Genomic DNA, 24,979 nt, shown 5'->3' with positions numbered 1-24,979 from the left:
ACATATCGTCTTGCCCCGTGTTAGCGTGTGCGGCGGCCGTGAGGAAGGCGGTGAGAGTGCGCGTGGGGCGGCCCGACATGCGGCGCGGGCGCAGGTACGTGTGAGGCGAGCCGGGGGCAAGTGTGACGCGACCCACGCCCGTCATGTCTGTCTGTGGCCATTCACCTTATATGAAGTTCATCACGAGCAAATATTTTGTACCATAGACAACCGAATTATTCTAATAATTGTTTTCACAAAGAGTAAATTCAAACTTAAAGGTGAAAACCATCCATATCTTTTCACTTGACTATTTAAAAATAAGTGAATTTATTTCAAGAGGTAATAATAAATCGGAGTAGAAAACTCAAGTGTAGTCCGCGACTGGTAGAGATGGCAATCGGGTAGGGAACGGCCCGCAAAGGCCCCGCTGCGGGTGTGTCGCCCGCCTTACCCCGATTGTCATCTGAACCTGTCACGTACTATAGGTAGGGCATTCTATCCGCTGTTATGTCATGTTTTGAAGGTCTACACAGCTGGTGTGGGGACCATATCGTCTTGCCCCGTGTTAGCGTGTGCGGCGGCCGTGAGGAAGGCGGTGAGAGTGCGCGTGGGGCGGCCCGACATGCGGCGCGGGCGCAGGTACGTGTGAGGCGAGCCGGGGGCAAGTGTGACGCGCCCCACGCCCGTCATGTCTACGTGCAGCCACTCGCCGCATATGAAGTTCTGTAACACGACGAACACAATGCGCTCACTTCATTTGATCTTACGAAATAAAATACACTGGAGGAATTTTGAAATCGTGATTCAATTTCAATATTTATGTCGTTCAGCTTGGAAATCTGCCCCCGAATTGTGTAAGCATGACCATTTCATGGCTATCGCAATCGTCAAGAATTCTGCCCTTTGATTGGCTGTGAAAAAATGTAAACAGCGAATCAACCAATCAAAGGGCAGAATTTCTTGACGATTGCGATAGCCATGAAATGGTTATTCTTACACAATTGGGGGGCAGTTCAGATTTGTATTTAGTGTGCACATCGTTTTGTTCACCAGCTTGTCGAAACTAGTCCGCGCCAGGTCGAGATGGCACGCACAGTCTCCGCGCGTCCGGTGCGGGTGACGTGTGGTGTGGGGCCCCCCAATTGGCATCTCGACCTGTCGTGTACTATATTATATACCTTGAGAAAAGCAGCCCCGATGCACGGCGATGCAGTTCCCGACCCCTTGTTTCTCAGATCTACCGCGGGATCATCTGAAATGGAACAAACGTACAAGGTGTATAACCTGAGCGCAAGCAAAAACTTAGCGTTATTGTTATACAACCTAAACACAATCCAATACCAATAACCATTTGCCTCATTTCGTAGTTTTAGTGATTTAGTATTTTTCAAACCCGCAATGTACCTATAGCGTGCAAAACTGGCCCAGCTACGACGCGGCATTGACTCCGAGTGGCCTACTTACGCAAAGTTCGTTGACCTCTAGCGTCAGATGTTTTATTTGCAATATATCGTAAACTTTTACAAAATTATAGGTTTTTTTTGTGGTATGATATCAGTAGATACTATCACTTGTCTTCATTTTTGCCAGCGTCTGGTTACAGCCTGTATAGATGTATCATTGAGTGACAGAGACGACGCTCTACGAACCCGAAATCTTTTTCTAAAGTTCGATGTGCAATATTTTCTGCTGGGTAACTGTAGGAAGTCTACAGTTACCCATTTTTACTAATGCTAAAAAAGGAACGGAACATGACTTTCACATTTAAAGACTCTAAATTTTAGTGCACAATACAAATTTAAACAGTAGGTTCGCGAGTGCGTGCTAAAATCACGGGTTTCACCATCTAAAAATTAAATTTAGAAATGTCAAACTGCTTCTGTCCTTTTCATATTACAATAGTAAGAAGAGGGTGCGAATACTCTAAAATTAGGTTGTGCTTAGAATCGGTGTCAATGTTAGATGTAAAAAGTAGATATATATAATATTGTAAATAATTTAGTTCAAGATAAGGAATAATAAAGGCTTTTTTATTTTTTTATTTTTTATTATTATTTATAACTGTAGGAAGTCTAACTATTTATATGATGAGTATTGTATAGACTCACTGTCGATCTGCTTCTGGTAGTAGTCCCACAGCGGGAAGCGCCACGGCCGGTCCCCGGTCAGCGCGCCCGCGTCGCGCATCGCGCGCCACGCGCGAGCCGAGTTGGAGAAGCAGCCGAACGCGCCGCCGCCCGTCGCCAGCAGCACGCCACCTGGCGGGAACCACGGCGTTTACACCCAACACACGACACGACAACTTCCGTATAAACTAAAAGGTATGATTCCGAACCACGCTGCACGCAGCAGCGCTGCCGCAACAGTGCTGTCACCAGCTGTCACAGTCCTGTCGCGGCACTACTGGTCCCCATACAATCTCTATAAGCTTATATATGACATTACATTCCGAGCTAGGCAAAGATTCAAAGATTCAAAGATTCAAAGATTCAAAGATTCTTTATTTGCGGAAACATTTTACAACGAGATGTTATTACATAAAATTGTCCAGTAGAAATGTTTCGCCTTAAATATTAGGCATGCAAAACAATTAGTAAACCTAGTAAAACAATAACTATAAGTAATTTGACGCACGTTGTCTTTGTCTATGTTAAAATTCAAAATTTAAAAATGTCTAAGTTGAAAAAAATGTCAATGTCGCGGCAGCAATGTTCTGCTACATTGCTGCCGCGACATTGCTGCCTAGCTCGGAATGTAATGTCTATAAGCTTATAGAGATTGCATGGGGACCAGGGGCCCTACCGCGGTTGTTTGACAGCTACAATGTCACGATCGCAATCATCTCTGATTGGTTAATGCTCGCTCACTATTGGCTACAATGCATTGTTGCAACAAGAATCCCACAAATTCAGCCAATCAGAACAATTGAGATTGTAATAATGATTGATGCAGGTTTTAGACAATCGCCCTACAGCTGCGGGATCGCGGTTGTTTGACAGCTACAATGTCACGATCGCAATCATCTCTGATTGGTTAATGCTCGCTCACTATTGGCCACAATGCATTGTTGCAACAAGAATCGCACAAATTCAGCCAATCAGAACAATTGAGATTGTAATAATGATTGATGCAGGTTTTAGACAATCGCCCTACTGTAGTGCCGCGACAGGACTGTGACAGCTGCTGACAGCACTGTTGCGGCAGCGCTGCTGCGTGCAGCGTGGTTCGGAACGGTCGCCGTCGACTAAGTTGCCCGGCGACTAGTCGACCGAGCGTTATGGCTCTTACGCGACGTGTATCTAGTCTGTGGCGAACGTCTTATGTACGAATCAAAGCGAACGCCATAGGTCGATTGCGAAAATCTGCATTAATCATTATTACAGTCGCAATTGTTGTGATTGGCTAAATTCATGATATTCTTGTTTCAAGACAGATCAGCAGGGCGATTGTCTAAAACCTGCATCAATCATTATTACAATCTCAATTGATCTGATTGGCTGAATTTGTGCGATTCTTGTTGCAACAATGCATTGTGGCCAATAGTGAGCGATCATTAATTAACCAATCAGAGGTGATTGCGATCGTGACATTGTAGCTGTCAAACAACCGCGGTAGGGCCACAGGAGGTGATTGCGATCGTGACATCGTAGCTGTCATTCTACCGCAATCGAGCCCCAGTATCTCTTACGTGTGAGTGTAGCGACGTCGATCACCAGCGAGGGTTTGTACAGGACCTGTCCGTACACCAGAGCGTCGGCCAGCGCCAAGCGACCTTCCATATCCGTGTCCTCGATCTGAAAAGTAGCATTATGTCCTTGTCAGGTCTCACACATAAGCCATGCTACTTGCTAAAAACTTCAGTGGTTATTATTTCTTAAAAACTCAAAAAACTGTTAAACTTTTTTTTTTATTATTTATTCAGATACAAGATAGCCCTTGACTGCAATCTCACCTAATGGTAAGTGACGATGCAGTCTAAGGTGGGAGCGGGCTAACCTGGAAGGAGTATGGCAGTTTTTATCAAACCCATACACCTTTGGTTTCTACACGGCATCATACCGGAACGCTAAATTGCTTGGCGGCACGGCTTTGCCGGTAGGGTGGTAACTAGCCACGGCCGAGGCCTCCCACCAGAACCATAATGATTTCAAATACCTACCTATATTTTAACAAGGTAATCACTCAAAGATACAGCTATGCTTAGGGTGAGATCTATAGAGCGCACTATGACTTGGCTTAGACTTAAGACAGAGTTAAAACGAGACAGAGCTATATCTCTCACATAAATCTGTCTCGTTTTGACTCAATCTTAAGTCTGAGCTAAGTCAAAGTGCGCTCTATAGATCTCAGCCATAGAATCTCTCTACGTGAGATAGCTCAATGGATTGCGAAGTTAAAGTAGCAATGGGCAGGGCACCAGGACACAAAGTTCAAAAAACTGATATATGTTGGGGTCCCAAGGTGCTAGAATGGCGACCTCGCACCGGAAGGCGAACCCCACTAGGTGGAGAAACGAGTCGCAGGGAGCCACTGGATGGCGCAAGATATAGCGTGTGGGAAACCCAACAAGAGACCTATGTCCAGCAGTGGACGTCTCGGCTGACGATAATGACGATGAGCCCCATTTTTCTAAGTATATATTTATAATGCAAATAATTCACGATAGTTTCATGATGATGATGCATCTACTCAAAAATAAAATGCAGTACAAAAAGCAACCTGTAGCGAGAGTCCATTGAGCGCGCGCACCACATCTCCCACCTTCATACACTGCCCGCTCACCATGTTCTCGCACAGGGGGATTACTGCGCATACGTTTATTGGCACCTGTAATTTCAAGTGCTTTTTAGAGTTTTTTTTTTTTTTTTAATTTATTTATCACCGACAACTTCCATACATAAAAGACCGCACATTTAAATCAATCAATCAATCAGCCTATTTGCGTCCACTGCTGGACATAGGCCTTCCCAAGAGCACGCCACCACACACGATCCTCCGCCTTCCTCATCCACCCACTTCCCGCTATCTTCTTAAGGTCGTCAGTCCAGCGGGTTGGAGGTCGTCCCACACTGCGCTTGCTGATACGCGGTCTCCACTCCAGAACACGTCTGCCCCATCGGCCATCGGTTCTGCGGCAGACGTGGCCTGCCCACTGCCACTTCAGCTGGCTAATTCGTTGGGCTATGTCGGTCACTCTGGTTCACATTTAAATACATACAATAAACAGTATGGTCGTCAATTACAGGTGAAACTTTACTTATAAACTAACATGCACTAACTTAGAGACTAACAGATTAAGACTATAGATTAACTTAATAACAGACAGACTTAATAACGTACAGAGTAAATTGACAGATTAACAGTAGATAAAAATAAAATAGAGTTCTATTGTAGCTGAAGGGTTGATGTAATGAAGAACCAGCTACATATAATGATGTTTATTTTACACTTTACAATTGATATGTTATGTACAATACAGACGGGCTCGCGAGCTTTATATAATACAATGGTAGAAGATGTTGACGTGACGAGCGGATGATAGGGAATGTGGAATCTTGTAACGTGCGTGACCAGGAGGATTCCCCACTGCGTTCCAAATTTGAATATTGTTGTGGCAGCTGCGAAGTTTTCCTAATAGCTGCCAGCCAAGTAACGGTAGAGGTTGCACCTCTACATCACCCCCCTACGGAGTGAGAAACAGAAAAAAAAAAAAAAATTAAGTAAGCAAGTATTATATACATAAGAATGAAGGAAAAGAACCCTAAAACTAGAACATGTATTGATAAAAATGAGAAGGCAAATAGGATTGAAAGTTGCCTCAATGTTGAGTCTTCTGTAGCAGTATCTGGTAATGGTGTAATACCTCAGGTCATTGTGTACACAATGACTGGGAGGCAGTACTTAAGACCAGAGAAATAAGCAGTGGACCTGTATGCCTATGTGACACGGAAAAAAATAATTACAATAAATGAAGCGTTCGGAGTGCAAAAAGGTTGATGACGGAGGAGACGCATGATGAGCAAATCTTCTTCACGTCGAACCTTGGCAAACTCGCGTCCACACAGACCTGAAGAGAGGTTCTGAGCGCGATAAACTCAGTGAACCTGGAAAAGTGAAAAGGTCGAAGGACTTACGAACGAGTGACATCGTGTCTTAGGCTGCCCAGTGTACTACAGGAACATGTGTGCGGAGGCTATACAGCACTCCACAAAAGCTGCTTCACTTTGAAATAAAAGATGATCCGCAATGCACGGAATCCGCGGTGTCAAAGCTCGCTGCGTGACATACGCTTTACCCAAACAGCTGTGCGTAAGGCACTCCTCTCTCTCGACGTCAATAAAGCGAGTGGGCCGGACGGTATTCCTGCGGTTGTGCTCAAAATATGTGCTCCTGAGCTGACACCCGTCCTGACTCGTCTGTTCCGTCTGTCTTACTCCTCCGGCACAGTTCCATCTTCGTGGAAGACTGCCTTAGTTCACCCTATTCCGAAGAAAGGCAATCATTCGGACCCCTCAAATTATCGACCTATCGCGATTACCTCCCTCCTGTCCAAAGTCATGGAGCAAATCATTAACGCCCAGCTGCTGGGATATCTTGAGGAGCACCAGCTGATCAGTGATCGTCAATACGGTTTTCGCCACGGCCGATCAGCTGGTGATCTTCTTATTTATCTCACGCACCGCTGGGCGGAAGCCATTGACAGCAAGGGAGAGGCTCTGGCGGTCAGTCTTGATATTGCAAAAGCCTTTGATAGGGTTTGGCATGGGGCACTTCTATCGAAACTACCATCTTACGGACTACCAGTGAAGCTGTGTAATTGGGTCGCCAGTTTCCTTGACGGTCGCAGCATCAAGGTCGCTGTCGACGGTTTTTGCTCGGAACTCAAACCCATCAATGCTGGCGTCCCTCAGGGCTCGGTGCTATCGCCCACACTGTTCATCCTGCATATCAATGACATGTTGCATCACAACAACACCCATTGCTATGCGGATGACAGTACGGGTGATGCCCTGTACAAAGGACATACACAGCTTTCTCGCGCAGTGCTGGAGGAGTGTAGAGCCAAACTTGTGTCTGACATAGAAACCTGCCTAGGTAAAGTGTCAGAATGGGGCGCACAAAACCTAGTGCAATTTAACCCAACTAAAACACAGGTTTGCGCGTTTTCCGCCAAGAAGTCCCCTTTTACACTGCCTCTTCTCTTTCAGAGCACTCCCCTCACACCTTCCAACAGCATTGGGATCCTTGGAGTCCACATTTCGAGCGAGGTTCAATTCCGCGATCATTTGGAAAGCAAGGCCAAATTAGCCTCCAAAAAGCTTGGGGTGCTCAACAGAGCAAAGCGGTACTTCGCGCCCGAGCATAGGCTCCTACTCTATAAGGCGCAAGTCCGCCCTCACATGGAGTACTGCTCCCACCTTTGGGCTGGAGCACCCCAGTACCAACTCCTTCCATTTGATCGGATCCAAAGGCGGGCTGTTCGACTTGTGGACGATCCCAAACTAACCGGCTCGTTGGAAAGCCTGGAGCACCGCAGAGACGTTAGCTCTCTATGCGTGTTCTATCGCCTGTATAATGGGGAGTGCTCTGAAGAGCTTTTTGACCTCATTCCACCCTCTTTTTTCTACAACCGCATCGCGCGCCACCGTAAGGAATTTCACCCTCACCATCTGGGTGTCTGGTGCACTTCGACCGTCCGCTGCGCCAGATCCTTCTTTCCACGCACGTGCAAACTGTGGAACCAACTCCCATCGGCGGTGTTCCCACTAGATTATAACATGGGGTTATTCAAGGGGCGGACCAACAAATTCCTAAAAGGCCGGCAACGCATCGGCGGCTCCTCTGGTGCTGCAAATGTTCATGGGCGGCGGTAATCACTTAACATCAGGTGACCCGCCTGCTCGCTTGCTCGCTATATCTATTAAAAAAAAAAAAAAAAAAAAACGGAGGAAGCTTTGCTGAAAACCTTACGAATTGTGGCATGGTCCGTAGGAGTTTGTTGTGAATGGAACCATGGAACGGAGAGATTAGTCCTCTTCATACGTGTAATACTGTTTCTTTATAAATTGCTGAAATTTAAATTGTTATGACAGGAAAATTTTACAAAATACAATGGCAATTATGACATGACAATATAACTAAATAAAATTGTTCTAAAAAAGTAAAATGTCTATAAAAAATTCCCTTTTTAAAATGAGATGATGAGACGTCACTTATTGTCTATATTGTTCATGGAATGTTAATGTTCTTTTTCACTGAATTTGAAAATTAAAAAAAAACGTCACTCAAAAATAATTTTCACAAAACAAAATGCAATGTCACAAATATTATTGTTAGAAATTGTTTTTCAGCACAGAAGAAATAATGTCCTTATAAAACCTGGATCCCTCCTCAGGGCGCCTTGGATATGTACTCACAAGGCATGCACGTATGAACCTCGCGTCGGGTCAGGAGGTTGTGTTGTGGTCAGCGATGTAGGACAGGGTAGGTTGCGTAGCGTGCCGCGTCGAGTTAACTGGATTGCGTCCACGAGGGACACCATCTGTGGCGTCCATGTCGAGTCGCAGTCGTAACTCGTAGCTTTCGCGTTCAGAGGGTGCAGCTAATGTGGCCGCACGTCGTTGCTTGTTGCGTTGAGTTGCTTGCACGCCGGAGATGTACGGGAGCAGTGTGCTGGCTCGACCGTAGACGTAGGTACCCAATGTGGCTGATGTGTTCCTCAATGATGGGTCACCAATTATGTAGCTGAAGGGTTGATGTAATGAAGAACCAGCTACATATAGTGATGTTTATTTTACACTTTACAATTGATATGTTATGTACAATACAGACGGGCTCGCGAGCTTTATATAATACAATGGTAGAAGATGTTGACGTGACGAGCGGATGATAGGGAATGTGGAATCTTGTAACGTGCGTGACCAGGAGGATTCCCCACTGCGTTCCAAATTTGAATATTGTTGTGGCAGCTGCGAAGTTTTCCTAATAGCTGCCAGCCAAGTAACGGTAGAGGTTGCACCTCTACACTATCACTTATAGGTTGTCTGTCTGTCAAGACCCGTCAAGGCAATCAAAACCTTTAGGGTAACTTCCCTTTGACCTAGAATCAAATCAGGTAGCAATCTCAAGAGAAAAATCCGATAACCGTGAATTTGTGCTTTTGATTCTCTCTCAGACACGACAAATAGACAACAACGAAGGGATTCTATAGTGGTTCCCATTTACCTTTTGAGGTACGGAAGAGCCCTAAAAACGTAACATAAACGTATTGCTAATAAATGAATCAGTACCCATATTATAAATGTGAAAGTGTGTTTGTTTGTTGGTTTGACCTTCAATCACGTCGCAACGGGGCAACAGTTGATCCGTTGCGTGATTTTTTGCATGAGTAGGTATAGTTAAAGACCTGGAGAGTGACATAGGCAGTAGCCTAAAAGCCGGGATAAAAAGTATTTTATCCCGGAAAATCAAAGACGGGACCACGGGACTTTTATAAAACGTAATTCCACGTCGCGGGCATCAGCTAATCTATATATATAAAAGGAAAAGGTGACTGACTGACTGACTGACTGACTGACTGATCTATCAACGCACATTTCAAACTACTGGACGGATCGGGCTGAAATTTGGCATGCAGATAGCTATTATGATGTAGACATCCGCTAAGAAAGGATTTTTGAAAATTCAACCCCTAAGGGGATAAAATAGGGGTTTGAAGTTTTTGTAGTCCACGCGGACGAAGTCGCGAGCATAAGCTAGTTAATAGTAATTAGAGTTTAAACAATGATCACCTTCAGTTCAGCCAACGCTCGGAGCGCGGCGAGCGTCACGGCGGCGCCCGCCATGCTGCCGCGCATCTCCTGCATCAGCTCGGGCTTCTTGAGGCACATCCCACCGCTGCAAACATACATCAGGGCTACCGAGACGGTAAGTAGCTTGACGTCAAGCACGTACATTTGTTTTGCTTGACCAAGCTGCTAGACAGGCGCATCAAGCAAAAAATATAAAAGCGCACCAATCGCGCGTCAAGCACCTAAATGCTTGACTCAAGCATCAAGCAAACTTTGTAGATGGTCAAAATGCTTGACTCAAGCAAAAATCTACATTTCAAATCTATTAATTGCTATGCTAATATGACACCTAGATGGCGCTGTGCAGCGTGGTATCGCGCTATTAAATGGCCAACGCAATGTATACCTACGTAGTCACGAACTATGTTGTAAGTTTGGTTTGGAATTGGAAACCTGTCAAAAGCAGTATAAGAGTCGTTACCTGTCAAAAGTGAGCCCTTTAGAAGACAGGCGGCGTGTCCTCCGCGGGGGTGTATACTTTATACACACTAAACTAGCGGCACGCTATGATGGCCGGTTTGACGTTTGTCCGCTCATGAAGTTCCGTATTAATTGATAACGACTTTGAAGGAAATAATTGTATTACTTTATTGACGATAGTGATGTGCAGAGATTCATAAATTTTATCGAATGTAGTTTTAGGTTTAGGACTCAAAATTTATTTATTAAATTGATTTCTTAAATGTATACAAGTGTAGAAAAATCAGTTTGCACCATTTAAGGGGTGAATGTACTTGTGAATATGAACAATTTTCACTATGTGGACAAACCTCTGAAATCGCAAAAAAATATCAATAAATTTTTAAAAATGGAATCTAATACGATCGTCACATAGGATCGCTGGCTAGCACAACTACTACCTCCGGCAAACTCGCGTCAATGCTCAATGCAAAACAAAGCAGTTTCGAATTGACGTTGCTTCGAAAAGTATAAACTGTCAGTGCAATGCGATTGTGATATAGTTTTGACCTGGCTTTGGATTTCAAATATTGATACTGCATTACTGTTGACCCTTGCTCGTTAATTTGGACTCTGTTCAAGCCCTTTGTTGTGGATTTCGTCGATATGACCGAACGTACGCAGAGAACTGTTCTAAATAGTCAGACACGTGAGTTCCTAATACGCCTTCGTAACTATTTCGATCGTGAAGCTCAAAATGGAGGGCCAATTTTACCTATAACGTCAGTGGTTGAACGCGTAGCTGATGCGCTTAATATTGGACAACGAACTGTTAGACGGATAACTAAAAAAAAATATGGCGAGACTGGCACAGAAGAAAATAAACTTCACACACCAAAAAAGAGAAAACGAGCAAAACCAGTCGTAGGCATCGATAGCTTTGATGCCGATGCTATCCGAAGACATGTTTACGGCTACTATTTACAGAAGGAGTATCCAACAAGAAAAAAGTTGGTGCATTCACTGAAGGAAGCTGGATTATTCTTCGGTGGGGAAAGTTCTTTAACGAAGATTTTGAAGACCATTGGATTTCGATACAAAAAATGTAACAAACGCAAAATATTGATGGAAAGATTTGATATAGCGATGGCAAGGTATACTTTTTTACGGCAAGTGAAAGAAATCAAAAATTGGCAAAATGTTGTGTTCTTGGATGAAACATGGCTTAATGCTAACCATACTGTAGGCCGTTCTTGGAACGATGACACAGCAGCATCTACTTCCAAAGTTCCTGTAGGAAAAGGATCGCGACTTATAATTTGTCACGCCGGAACCATCAACGGGTTTGTCGAAGGTTCTCTCATGGCTTTTGCGTCAAAAACCACTGGAGACTATCATGAAGACATGAATGGAGAAAAGTTTACTGAATGGTTTACCTCAATGTTGTGTAGCCTCCCTGAACCATCTATTATAATTATGGACAACGCCCCATACCACTCGATGCAAATTGACAAGCCACCTGCCCAATCCCAAAAGAAAGCTGATATCGTCGCATGGCTTCGTAAAAATGGCGTAGATGCAAACATGAATATGTTAAAAGCGGAATTAGTACGTCTTTTAAAAGAAAACAAACCAACCAAGATCCGATACGTCATTGACGAAATAGCATTAGAACATGGGCACAGAGTTATACGGTTACCGCCTTACCATTGTGAGTATAATGCGATTGAGTTGGTGTGGGCTCAAATTAAGGGATATGCTGCAAGACACAATACAGAACCCCCATTTACCACAAAAAAAATGCTAAAATTATTAGAAGAAGCTTGTGAACATGTGACTAAAGGAGACTGGGAAAAGGTTGTGAATAGAACTGTTAAATTAATAAGGGAAGATTATGAAAGAGATGTGAAAATAGATAATATTATAGAAAACGAACATATAATTATTAATGTATGTGATGATAGCAGTGACGACAGTGAAAATAGTAGTATGGACGAATCTGATTAATTATGGCCTTTTGTGGCACCTTTTTCGGTATCTTTTGTATTCATATGTTTCTTGTGTGCATATAAAGTATGTATATTCATTTTCGTTCAAATATTCAGTTCGTTCAAATAAATTAAATAAACATATACATTTTTGTTTTATTAAACCTATTTAATCAGGTACAAAAACAAAACTTAATTGTTTTTTGTTCGAGAATAAATTGACATTCCACATCACTATTGTAATGTGTCAAACCGGCCATCATAGCGTGCCGCTAGTGTACAGGAATAAGGGCTGCTCGCACGAGCCTCACGCGACCACCCTAGAAACCTCTTAATACGCGGCACCTCGATCCAGGAAGCTCGTGCTGATTTGCTTTAGTTGTGCATGTAAATTATAATTCTGAAATCTTAACTAGATGGCGCTTGGCACCGTTGGATCGCGCTATTGCTTCACCGACGTGATGTTATATACTCAAGTGACCTCGTGATGTTGCGTTTGGTTGGACGAAACCTGTCAAAAGTCATTACTTGTCAAAAGTAGTAAGCATAAGCGTCGTTACCTGTCAAAAGTGATCCCCTTAGCGGCGATGAGCACAGGCGGCGTGTCCCCCGCCGGGGTGTACTCGCACTGCAGGAATATGGGCGGCTCGCACGAGCCCCGAGCGACCGCTAGGAACGCCTCCATACGCTGCGCCTCTATCCAGCTCTGCTCGTACGCTGTGACGCGGACGCCCAAGGGACAGAGCACGTCTAGAGCTGCCTAGAAATCAATCATCATCATCATCATCATCATCATCATCATCATCATCATCATCATCATCATCATCATCATCATCATCATCATCATCATCATCATCAACAACAACAACCGATAGACGTCCACTGCTGGACATAGGTTTCTTGTAGGGACTTCCACACGCCACAGTCTTGCGTCGCAGCGGCTCCCTGCGACTCGCCTAATGTCGTCCGTCCACCTAGTGGGGGTTCCGGTGCGAGGTCCCAATTCCAGCACCTTGGGACCCCAACGTTTGTACTAATTTTGCTAGTAAATACAGCTTCATAGAACACGATTTTGGTTTGAAAAAGCTCTTCTATTCAGTTCAATAGTTTAGTGACCTGCGCAAGGTCCACCGGCGTCATCTTATTGGCGGGCATGTCGGAGAGGAAGCGCGCCCAGTTCTGTGCGCGCCCGAGCACCGAACCCGTGTCCCACGCCTCTTGATCCCCGCCTCCGTACAGCGACAGCTGAGGCGTCGGGTTCCGGGCGCTGAACGACTTGAACTCTTCAAATCTGACACATGGAACAATTTAAAAATCTTTTTTTAAACTAGCTTATGCTCGCGACTTCGTCCGCGTGGGCTACACAAATTTCAAACCCCTATTTCACCCCCTTAGGGGTTGAATTTTCAAAAATCCTTTCTTAGCGGATGCCTACGTCATAATAGCTATCTGCATGCCAAATTTCAGCTCGATCCGTTCAGTAGTTTGAGCTGTGCGTTGATAGATCAGTCAGTCAGTCAGTCAGTCAGTCAGTCAGGCAGTCAGTCACCTTTTCCTTTTATATATATAGATAATAATAGCGAGCCAACGAGCATTCGGGTCACCTGATGTGAAGTGATTACCGCCGTCCATAATTAACATTTGCAGCACCAGAGGAACCGCACATATGCGTTGTTGGCCTTTCAGGAATTTGTTGGTCCGCCCTTGAATAACCCTATATGTTGTAATCTAATGGGAATACCGCCGATGCGATCTTAATTCTAATATCCTAATAATATTATCAGACTAATATTATAAATGCAAAAGTTTGTGCAGTACCTGGCCGAAAGTAAAGTGAGGGAACTCTCGGTTCGATCCTGAATCGATGGTCTGACAAATACTTATTATAGGCTATGGGTGACGTGAAATCAAAGTAACCTAGTCGTTTCATAAGTCTACTTAGCGTCAAATGTAGGTAACATTTGACGCCTTTTTTTTTCCGCTGGTAAAAATGCTATTAGGCATGCCGCACAAGGGCGGGTATGTGGGACTCACTCGCGGTTTTTTTTTAACCGCCATCAGCATACCCACTAAAAAACCCAGCGGTGCCGTACGCGTCAAGTATAAGACGACTCAGGATCCCGGATATCGGATGCGACTGAGAGAAACATTTGACGCCTGCCAGTGTAGGTGAAGCCACGACGTTTGGTTAGAAGTTCCCTAACTGTCGTGAACTGTGGTTATGGTGGCTACCTCCAGGCCGCCAGATGAGCGGCCTCGGCGGCGGCGTCCACGGCGGCCGCGCCCTCCACTGCGATGCGCCCACAGCCGCGCTGCGACAACGCCTGCACCCCCGCGCCCACCATCACGCGCACGTTCTCCTGGACCACACTAAACAGGCTAAACCATCTTCAAGCCGAGTATATGTACCATAGTAATAATATAAATAAATTTAAGAATAAATTGCATGATTTTTTAATAGACAAGACATTATATAACATTAACGATTTTTTTTCAACTTAGACATTTTTAAATTTTGAATTTTAACATAGACAAAGACAACGTGCGTCAAATTACTTATAGTTATTGTTTTACTAGGTTTACTAATTGTTTTGCATGCCTAATATTTAAGGCGAAACATTTCTACTGGACAATTTTATGTAATAACATCTCGTTGTAAAATGTTTCCGCAAATAAAGAATCTTTGAATCTTTGTGCTAGTTTTCCGACGTCTTCGTCAAATCTTAACGCTAATATTGACTTTTTTGATGACGCATTCGCAACGCCTTTTAAGGTATAGAATAAAAACCGGCCAAGTGCGAGTCGGCCAAGAAACTCGCGCACTGAGGGTGCTACTACAATCGTATTTTATCAACATTTTGCACGATAAATCAAAAACTATTATATATGTCTAAAAATAAATAAAAATCTTTTTTAGAATGTACAAGTAAAGCCCTTTCATATAATATGATACCCTACTTGGTACTGGAATCTTACTTCGAAAGTTGAAATAATAATATTTGTTAATAATAATAATAATAAAAATATATTTATTTAAGAAAAAATATTTACAGGTTACACAAATTCAGGTAGAATCATAAACTCGAAGATTGAGTTTTTCCGTATACCGCCGTTAACATTAGGTATCTACACGTCACACATATCTTATTAAAAGCTAAATAACAATACTTATAACTAACAACATTGAACCAAATGTAGGATATTTTAAAACTTATATTTAGTAGGTAAAAACGCAATTATTATATATATATAAAATTATAAATGAATGTAGGTAGGCAAGTAAAAAACACATTCATTCATTTGTTGTTCATGAACACATTCTAATTTTTTTCTTGTGAAGTAACCACAAATTCACTGGTTTCAGATGTTTCCCCTCATATCTGCTATAAGACCTACCTTCCTGCAAGATTCATGATTCTAGGTCAACGGGAAGTACCCTATAGGTTTCTTGATACGAAATACAGACAGACAGACAACAAAGTGATCCTATAAGGGTTCCGTTTTTCCTTTTGGGGTACGGAACCCTAAAACTTATCAAAGTTATCATTCCTGCTTTTATGTAACATACGTTACGTAGGTATTGTAGGTTACGTATCGTCTCACCCGCGTCTCGTCCAGATCTTCCAGAGCGTTGTACCCGGGGTCCTTGTTGCCCAGCGAACACAGCGCCACCGGGCCGAACTCCGGCACCACATCCGTCACCACCAACGCCTTGCCCAGCCTCAGCTGACAGGATATCCTGAACACAATCCATATTATATACAACTAGTTGATGCCCGCGAGTTTTTCGAAATCCCGCTAGAACTCTTTGATTTTTCGCGATAAAAAGTAGCCTATGTGTTAATCCAGGGTATAATCTATTTCAATTTCGAATTTCAGCCAAATCTGTCCAGTAGTTTTTGCGTGATTGAGTAACAAACATCAAAACATCCACACTTTCACAGTTATATAATATTATTAGGATTTAGGATTAGGATTCCTCATTTCTAATTAGAACCGCTAAGATTTGGAACACCCTTCCTGCATCAATTTTTTCCCTCCAATTATAATATGGGTACCCACAAGCCAAAAGTGAATAGCCATCTTCTAGGCAAACGCGCCCCATCTTAGGCTGCATCATCACTTGCCACCTGCTAGGTAATTCGCTAACTCAGTGTCTAACACTAAACGATAACCACCGAGGTTGGTTGGTTCTACATTGCTGCTTCACTGGGTGATACGAAAATGTTTTTTCGTAGAAAACCTTCAACGGATCAAAAAATGAGCTCCATGGCTATCATGCAGTGTAAGAAACTGAGTTAGCGAATCACCCCGCAGGTCTCATTGCAGCCAAACGCTAGTCTATAAATTAAAAAAAAACATACTTCTAAATAAATAAAAGGGAAAGCTGACTGACTGTCTAATCTCTGACTGAGCACAGCTCAAACTACTGGACAGATTGGCCTGATGCTTCGCATGCATATAGCTATTATCACATAGACATCCAATAATAAAGGTTTTTTAAAAAATTCAACCCCTAAAATAGAGGTAACATAGAGGTTTGAAATTTCAACGCGGGCGAAGTCGCGTGCATAACCTAGTCCATACTAATACTACAAATTTGGAAGTGTGTCAAAGCTGTGATAGCTTAGTGGTTAGGACGTCCGCCTTCTAATCGGAGGTCGGGGGTTCGATTCCGGGCACGCACCTCTAACTTTTCGGAGTCATTTGCGTTTTATTAATAAAATATCACTTGCTTTAACGGTGAAGAAAAACATCGTGAGGAAACCTGCATGCCTGAGTTCTCCATAATGTTAACAAAGGTGTGTGAAGTCTACCAATCTACACTTGACCAGCGTGGTAGACAATGGCCAAATCCCTTCTCACTCTGAGAGGAGACCCGTGCTCTGTAGTGAGCCGGCGATGGGTTGATCATGATGTCATGATGGTACTCTTTTTGATTGTCAATTGTGGAAGATAAATACAATACATAAATAAATTAATTAGGCTTTTTTTATAGAGATAGCGAGCAAACGAGCAGGCGGGTCACCTGATGTTAAGTGATTACCGCCACCCATGAATATTTGCAGCACCAGAGAAACCGCCAATGCGTCGCCGGCCTTTTAGGAATTTGTTGGTCCGCCCCTTGAATAAACCCATGTTGTAATCTACACCGCGTGGTTCCACAGTTTGTCTGGCACAGCGGACGGTCGAAGTGCACCAGACACCCAGGTGGTGAGGGTGAAATTCCTTACGGTGGCGCGCGGTGCGGTTGTAGAAAAATGAGGTCAAAAAGCTCTTCAGAGCACTCCCCATTATACAGGCGATAGAACACGCATAGAGAGCTAACGTCTCTGCGGTGCTCCAGGCTTTCTAGCGAGCCGGTTAGTTTGGGATCGTCCACAAGTCGAACAGCCGTACGTAAGAACGTAAACTTAAAACTAAATACGTACTCATTCAAGTATCTGCACAGCTTGCCGCCACTCTTCTGGTCGACTTCTTCAGCGGCCGCGGTCAGCTCCAACTTATCGCCAGACGCGTACACGCCGAGCACGAGACCACTCTGAAATAATTAAATCATCATGAACAACCCATCGCCGGCTCACTACAGAGCACAGGTCTCCTCTCAGAGTGAGAAGGGTTTTGGCCATAGTGTACGCTGACCATGTGCAGATTGGTAGACTTCACACACCTTTGAGAACATTATGGAGAACTCTCAGGCATGCAGGCCTCAAGATATTTTGCTTCACCGTTGAAGCAAACAAATATTTAATTAATAAAAACGCACATATTTCCGAAAAATTTAAAGTGAGTGCTCGGGATCGAACCCCCGCTGAGTGATTACGTATCTCGCGACCGGCGTAAATCTCGCTATCATTGCTGTCAAACGTCACACGTAACAGCCGCTAGAGAGACAGCAAAAGCCACAAAGCCAAATAAGAAGTTAGTTTTAAGTTTGCGTAATTTATCACCACTATATCTTACAAATCTAACACCATACCAGACCATCAATACGAGTAATTTATTACCTATTTTGAATAAATCATTTGACTTTGACTTTGACTTTGAAGAAGACAGCAAATGAACTGTCGCATTGCTACTGTTGTCGCACTGCTCTCGCTACGGCAACAGTTTTACGTAGTCACCCCGCCGATCTCCTGAATAGGAGGCCGACGTCTTAACCACTAGACTATCACAGCTTGGTGTGATGATACAATATTAAATGATGAAATTTAGCACCTTATTCCCCTCTCCACCAGTCACCTGTCCCTCATCCAATTTTTCCGTGTCTCCAGTTTTTTCAACACAACCACTCCCAGCATCTCCGCTGCAGTTCCTCACTCTTAAGAGTATTCTACTAGAATTTATTCTGCTACGAAACGTATTCACATGTGGAAATAATTTACTAAAAACCATTATAAAAATAATATTCAATTCAAAAAAGGGTACAAAAAGTGGGGTTTGCAATAAAAAAATTATGCCTACTAGATTGGTTTTATTAAAAGTGTATTTTGAATGTAGAATTTCATTGTACATAAAGTTTATACATAATTAAAGTATATTTACAAAAAAGTTGCCTATAAAAATATTATCCTGTGCATTTTTTCTAATGTTTATAAAATTTAAATATGCTTCATATTTTTGTACAATAGTTTAGAATCTTAAGTATAGTTTATTTTTATCATAAAAACTTTAGATGATAAAAATTAAACTATACTAATATTATAAATGCAAATGTGTGACTGTATTGACCCATGCTTGCAGTGATGATGATAAATATTTAAAAAAACTTAAGGTGGGTCTACACTTGGCGAACCGAGCACGAGCTGGACACAATTCGTCTTGTGTGGAGCGACTTACAAGCCTCGAACGAGCGCGCTGCAAGCATTTCGTTCGTGCTCGGCTGCGTTCCGCCTGTTGTCGGTTTTTTGACGAACACAAAGGGATTTGCTTCACGCCCGCAGTGATCGAGGACAGTGATCATTGTAGGATCGTTGTACGTCCACACTTGACGCCGCGAACGACGAAGCCGAGAACGGCTCCGCTAGTGCTTCGCTCGTGCTCGGTTCATCTAGCGTAGACCCACCTTTAAAATTGAAGTTTTGATAGTTTCCTGTTCCACATTCTGCCTTTCCTAAGAAGAAAGTCACAGAGCAAACTTATTTTACCATAAAGTACCTATGTGTCAATTCCAAATTATATAGGAAACTTTTATTCTAGCACTCTTTTCTTATAATCATACCTATCTCCATGTTTACTCATAGCAACAAAATGTATGGTGGGCATTAACTTATTATTTTATTTAGTAGCTTTTAGCAAGTAGTTTTAGCTTATCCATTCTTTAGCATATTATGCTGTAGTCATTTCAAGTAGGATTCTATTCTATCACCTGCATGTAATCTATAGATAATTTTATCTGTCAGATATTTTCAACCACTACGTCATCTTCATAGTATTTGTTACATTTCATCATCTTTTATTGCCAATATTAATCTTAAAGCTTGTAGTTTTAGGCACATGTCTTATTGTCAGAGAAATCCTTGTTTCACGAGGCACTGTTACACCCTTAACATATTTATTAGAACACATGTTTAAATTAACAATAGAATCATCTAGACAATCCTCTTTTATCTCTTCAATACTATGTAAATAATAATCAAATAGTTTATCTTTTAGAACTAATAGACTTCTTGGTTCCAATAGGAATGAGAAAACAGGTTTCAACACAGCGTTTTCAGCAGACATAGGTTCTAGGAACTTAAGAACTGTGTGTGATGCTACAGATATAGTAGTTATGGTTGGGTAGAATAAAGACCCATCTAAATGAGGTAAGATTCCTTGTCCAGGTAAGTATTCATTAACTAGAACATGGTTAGGCTTATTTCCAGCCATTAGATTCAAAGAATGTATACTGTTTAGGTATTTTTGCAGCCATTGTGGTATTTCCTCAGCTATCATGCCCTTATTGTGAGGGACTCCACCCCAATTCTGTAATCTCCTGTTAGATAATTGCGTCCATTTTGGTTTTGGTGAAGCATAGATGTTTGATAAGATGTACTTTTCCTCTTCTTGTGATATGAATTCCGAGACATAGTATGCTGTCGGCTCGGCCTATAACGAAAACATATTTTTATTGGTAGCTGTACTTCACAAACCTAACAAAAAAATATCTAATCACAAAGTTTAATCATAAGTAAATAATATCGAAATCACATAGCACTTTTAGCCAGTTTATGGCATTAGATAAGCATTGGTCTTTAATCAATCCATAATCTGTTTTAATAACTAACTAACTAAGCAATAATAAAGGCAACTTTTGAGTGTTTGAGTTAACCTTTAAACTTAAAGTTACACACGCACTTACATTAGTAACTCTATAATTTACAACACTAAAACAATTATTTAACATCTTAAACTGACTGTATTTGTTTAGATCTAATTTCTTTTTGTTTGGTTTGTTTTAAAACGGAGATATTTAAAATATTTTTGAATTTGCCTTGACGTTTTCGCAAAGCAGTGCTGCCAACTTTTTTCAAAAAATGCACTAACCCTACCTCAAAAAATGCACTTTCTACTTTGCAGAGCATTTTTCGCCCTTTTTCACTTTTAATTTTCATTTCAGTATTTATTCAGAAGAGAAATAGCAATTACAGCTTAAAAATGCACAAGATTTCGCGCTAGGCACTAAAGGCAAATATTAAGCATGAATAAAATTATCAAAAATTTACTTGATGGAGTACTAAAGTACTAAGCTGGCAACTTTATAGGTTTTGACTTTTGACAGCTTAGATAACTAATAAAAAGCGTTTTGTTTAATTATTAAAAGTGACAAATAGTTTAGCATTCATAAAAGTGTTATTGAGACTCAATTAACCCATTAATTAAAAGGTTTTTTAGTAAAATTCTTTCAATAAAAAAAGGAAATTCAGCTATCTTACAATTATTCTAATAAGTGAGAAAAATATTTTATTAAAATTCTTACAATGACGTTTGCCTAGCCAATTTGCAATAACAAAACATATACAGCTATCTTTTTGACAGGAGTGGGACAGGCGATAAAAATGTTATTTGTTAAAAATTATATTTTTGTAAATATCGTATAAATGGGTGAATGTAGAATGTAAATAATATGGGTGGCTGCATCGGAATAACTAGGAGTAGAAGCGGGCCCATCGAGGATTCATCGGGTACTGTGTCACGGCCTAATTCGGGTAGGTCATTCGATCATTTTGACCATTTCGGCCTTTCTTTCGCCGTGGAGACTCGCCTTAAACTTAACTAAATATTTGCCTTTGTTTTAGGCGGTTTACGGAAGAACCAATCGCTGTGCCATGAGACAATACGGTGGAAATCCGACGTGCCTTTGACCGAGGGTCAGTTGCGGAGTAAACGCGATGAATTTTGGGACACTGCTCCCGCTTTCGAAGGTCGGAAGGAGATCTGGGACGCGCTGCGGGCGGCGGCGGTGGCGGCCGAGGCCACGGACTTCCAGCTCGCTCAGGCGATCTTGGACGGTGCCAGTGTGTCAGTGCCTAACGGATACCTCACTGAGTGCTATGATGAATGGGGAACCAGATACCAGGTATATTTGATTAACATGATCAATATAAGTAATATTCCCCTTTGCAACTTCCAACAAAATAAATGTAGGTACAGCTTGAGTTAGGAGTAGATACAATCAGAGACATGCTGGTCATAGAGGCATAAAACACTGCTTACTGCTTAAAAGAAACTTCTTCATATGGTCTTGATAACATAGACCACCATAAAGAAACATTTGCACACATTCAACACAGTGACATGGGGGCTGCAGCAGGTCATCATTATCATCATAACTAACCCATCGCAGGCTCACTACTGAGCATATCTCTCCTCTCAGAATGGGAAGGGTTTGGCCATTGTCATTTGAAAACATTATTATTATTTAACATAAATAATTATGTTATTTTAATAAATCATAATAAATCATAATTATGGAGAACTCTGAGGCATATTGGTTTCTGCACTGTGTTTTCCTTTACTATTAAAGCAAGTGATATTTACTGCTTAAAGCTCTGAAAAGTTAAATAATTGTCTGATCAATACAATGAAAATTATCATAAAATATGAGCTTGTATTTATATTATGACCTTCATTTTAACTCCTTTCATTGTTCTGATTCTTTCAATGATTCAGTTTTAATTGAACTCTTATTTACTTAAAACTTATTTTAATATTGGGATAATAAATTATCCCGTATATATATATAATTATTTTTAAATAAATATATATTTGTATAGTGTTACTTATATTTTATATTATACATACATATAAGTTAACGCCGCCCTGGCTATGCCCAGTGGGCTTACTTATTCCATGGATAAACAATAAACATGTTATACTACAATATTTATAGAACCTTTCTTGTGAATGAAACTCATATTATAACGAATTGATTGAGAAAATTTGAATTTTCACAGTCAATTCGTTCAAAATCAAAATCACTGCTCATATACAGCAAGGGTCTCAGTGTAAATTACTGTATGTTAAGATAATTTTTAGGGTTTCGTACTGCTAAAGGAAAAAAGGAACACTTTGTTGTCTGTCTGTCTGTCCAGAAACCCGTGGTACTTCCCGTTGACATACAATCATGAAATTTGGCAGGTAGGTAGGTCTTTTAGCACACATAAGGAGAAAAATCTGAAAATTGTGAACTTGTGGTTCATCATCATATCATCATGATCACCCCATCACCGGCTCACTACAGAGCACGGGTCTCGTCTCAGAGTGAGAAGGGTTTTGGCCATAGTCTACCACCCTGGCCATGTGTGGATTGGTAGACTTCATACACCTTTGAGAACATTATGGAGAACTCTCAGGCATGCAGGTTTCCTCACGTTTTCCTTCACCGTTAAAGCAAGTGATATTTAATTAATTTAAAACGCAGATAACTCTGAAAAGTTAGAGGTGCGTGCCCGGGATTGAACCCTCGACCTCCGATTAGAAGGTGGACGTCCTAATCACTAGGCTATCACAGCTACAGGAACTTGTGGTTACATCAATAAAAAAACAAAAATGTGTTCATGAACAAATAATTAGTATTATCAACAGCTTTCAACATAAGTAACTATATCAAGTGGGGTATCATATAAAAGGACTTTACCTGTACATTCTAAAACAGATTTTTATTTATTTTTATGCATAATAGTTTTTGATTTATTGTGCAAATTGTCGAAACAAATACGATTGTAGTACGGAACGCTCGGTGCATGAGTCTGAGTCGGATTTGGCCGGTTTTGAACCTCAAAAAAGAATTTGTTCTTACATGCAATTTCTTTCCTATTTAATTTTTTTAGGTACCAATATACTGCTTATCGGCCCCGATAAACATGGTGAAGGAAGCCAGCGGGCGCGACTCGCCGGCGGAGTGCTCGGAGCCCGTGGACGGCGGCGCGGCGCTGGCGCTGCGCCTGCGGCTGTCCACCGGAGGCCCCGACCTGGATCTGCCCGTGTGTGCGAGGCATACCATCGCACACTGCAAGGCCAAGTTGCATGTGAGTATGGTGAGATGTGGAGCACTACCGATTCTGTAGCTGTATTTCATCTACTACTCCTCATCTCTCAGTATGAGAAGGTTTATGTCATAGTCAACTAGGATCCAACGCCGGATCAAATAGGAGAATTGAGGCTTACGTCTAGGTAACCACTAGTCTGTCTCTGCTTTGAGACTGCAGTCTCCTAGGCGTCGTGAGCAGATGCTCTTTGGAAAAGGACCCTGGAGAGTTTGGAAACTAGTCAAGCATACTCAAGCTGTCAGAGATTTATATTTATAATAATTAGTTTATAAACTGTTGTAACTGGTAGTGTTGTGTTCAGGCGCAGGAGAACATATCGCCGTGGCGGCAGCGCTGGTTCTACGGCGGCAAGCTGCTGGGCGACAAGCTGGTGGTGGAGGAGGCGCGCATCACTCCCGGATATGTCGTGCAGGTCATCGTGGCGGACGCCGAGCCCCGCCCGCCCAGCTAGTCGCATCACAGACTGACAGGTAGACCAATGCGGCTCGACTCTTTCACTGGCGTAGCGAGTGATTCTAAGTTAGAATCCTGATTGTAGTGAGGGACTCAAAACCACTGAACAAAATCGAAGTTTGCTTTGCGAAGCTAATAAGGAAAAATATCTAATTAAAAAATCCACTTACTGATGTTACAAATGCGAAACAGTCTATTTGTCTGCTAGCTTTTCATTACCGATATATTTGACTGATTCTGAGGTTTGGACATCCCCGGGAAGGACATAGGCTGCTTTTTATCCTGGAGAGCAAAAGGTTCCCATAGCTATCCGTGTGCCAAATTTCAGCTTGAAATCCAGTCCATCCAATAGTTTGAGCTGTGCGTTGATAGATCTGTCAGTCAGTCAGTCAGTTTTTCGTTTTATATATTTAGACTGGACATTAAAGTAGGCAAACACTTTAATGAAATTGTAAAGTAAGAAACCATAGCCAAAAACCATCATTTTTCAGAATAAACCAATCACAGAAGGAGTGCCAGCGCCGGCCGAAGCGACTGGCTTCACGCATATTCTAAACTGTATCATACTAGACTGTACCATACGGACTGTTCGTGTAAAGGTCCAAACGCACTCACGCTGCGCTGCGCGACGAGGCAGCGCCTTGCTCCATACAAAGTTATATAAACTACAGTAGCCGGTAGGAAATATTGTACATCAACCTTTAAAAAGAGATTTCGGCTTCGTAAAAAAAGTCAAATATTCTTTATGTTACATCAAAACCAAAGCAATAGA

General features: G+C 42.1%; 3 protein-coding genes across 3 annotated transcripts; 1 reads left to right on the top strand and 2 right to left on the bottom strand.

The window, feature by feature from the left end:
• Positions 1-19,462, bottom strand: LOC117986716 (cytosol aminopeptidase-like). Its single transcript, XM_034973589.2, has 13 exons — positions 19,443-19,462; positions 18,464-18,572; positions 17,653-17,762; positions 15,824-15,959; positions 14,453-14,580; positions 13,337-13,511; positions 12,781-12,980; positions 9,774-9,879; positions 4,702-4,809; positions 3,671-3,776; positions 2,091-2,240; positions 1,161-1,234; positions 1-705 (listed from the first exon to the last, which is right to left on the bottom strand). The coding sequence occupies exons 1-13, from the start codon at positions 19,460-19,462 to the stop codon at positions 508-510; spliced, it is 1,620 nt and encodes a 539-aa protein (XP_034829480.2). The 3' UTR covers positions 1-507.
• LOC117986715 (alpha-ketoglutarate-dependent dioxygenase alkB homolog 6) lies at positions 18,506-20,716 on the bottom strand. Its single transcript, XM_034973588.2, has 2 exons — positions 20,565-20,716; positions 18,506-20,311 (listed from the first exon to the last, which is right to left on the bottom strand). Exons 1-2 carry the CDS (start codon positions 20,607-20,609, stop codon positions 19,670-19,672), a joined length of 687 nt encoding a protein of 228 aa, XP_034829479.1. The 5' UTR covers positions 20,610-20,716; the 3' UTR covers positions 18,506-19,669.
• A 520-nt stretch (positions 20,717-21,236) lies between these two features.
• On the top strand, positions 21,237-24,224 carry LOC117986320 (ubiquitin domain-containing protein 1). Its single transcript, XM_034973149.2, has 4 exons — positions 21,237-21,411; positions 21,502-21,782; positions 23,536-23,733; positions 24,056-24,224. Exons 1-4 carry the CDS (start codon positions 21,330-21,332, stop codon positions 24,203-24,205), a joined length of 711 nt encoding a protein of 236 aa, XP_034829040.1. The 5' UTR covers positions 21,237-21,329; the 3' UTR covers positions 24,206-24,224.
• Positions 24,225-24,979: the final 755 nt, after the last annotated feature.

The sequence above is a fragment of the Maniola hyperantus genome, chromosome 11, assembly GCF_902806685.2.
Source record: "Maniola hyperantus chromosome 11, iAphHyp1.2, whole genome shotgun sequence".
In the NCBI taxonomy this organism is placed as follows: domain Eukaryota; kingdom Metazoa; phylum Arthropoda; class Insecta; order Lepidoptera; family Nymphalidae; genus Maniola; species Maniola hyperantus.
The sequence above is the reverse complement of the archived record's forward strand: the minus strand, read 5'-3'. Positions and strand labels throughout refer to the sequence as shown.

Coding starts and splice junctions, on each gene's coding strand:
- LOC117986716 (XM_034973589.2), bottom strand. CDS start 19,462: ATGAGTAAACATGGAGATAG. Junction 9,880..12,780: donor AAGGGGATCACTTTTGACAG/GTAACGACGCTT, acceptor GTATGTTTGCAG/CGGTGGGATGTGCCTCAAGA. Junction 2,241..3,670: donor CGACGTCGCTACACTCACAC/GTAAGAGATACT, acceptor GGTTCCCGCCAG/GTGGCGTGCTGCTGGCGACG.
- LOC117986715 (XM_034973588.2), bottom strand. CDS start 20,609: ATGTTAAATAATTGTTTTAGTGTTGTAAATTATAGAGTTACTAAT. Junction 20,312..20,564: donor TAAATTATAGAGTTACTAAT/GTAAGTGCGTGT, acceptor TTTTCGTTATAG/GCCGAGCCGACAGCATACTA.
- LOC117986320 (XM_034973149.2), top strand. CDS start 21,330: ATGGGTGGCTGCATCGGAATAACTAGGAGTAGAAGCGGGCCCATCGAG. Junction 21,412..21,501: donor TGTGTCACGGCCTAATTCGG/GTAGGTCATTCG, acceptor CCTTTGTTTTAG/GCGGTTTACGGAAGAACCAA. Junction 23,734..24,055: donor ACTGCAAGGCCAAGTTGCAT/GTGAGTATGGTG, acceptor TGTTGTGTTCAG/GCGCAGGAGAACATATCGCC.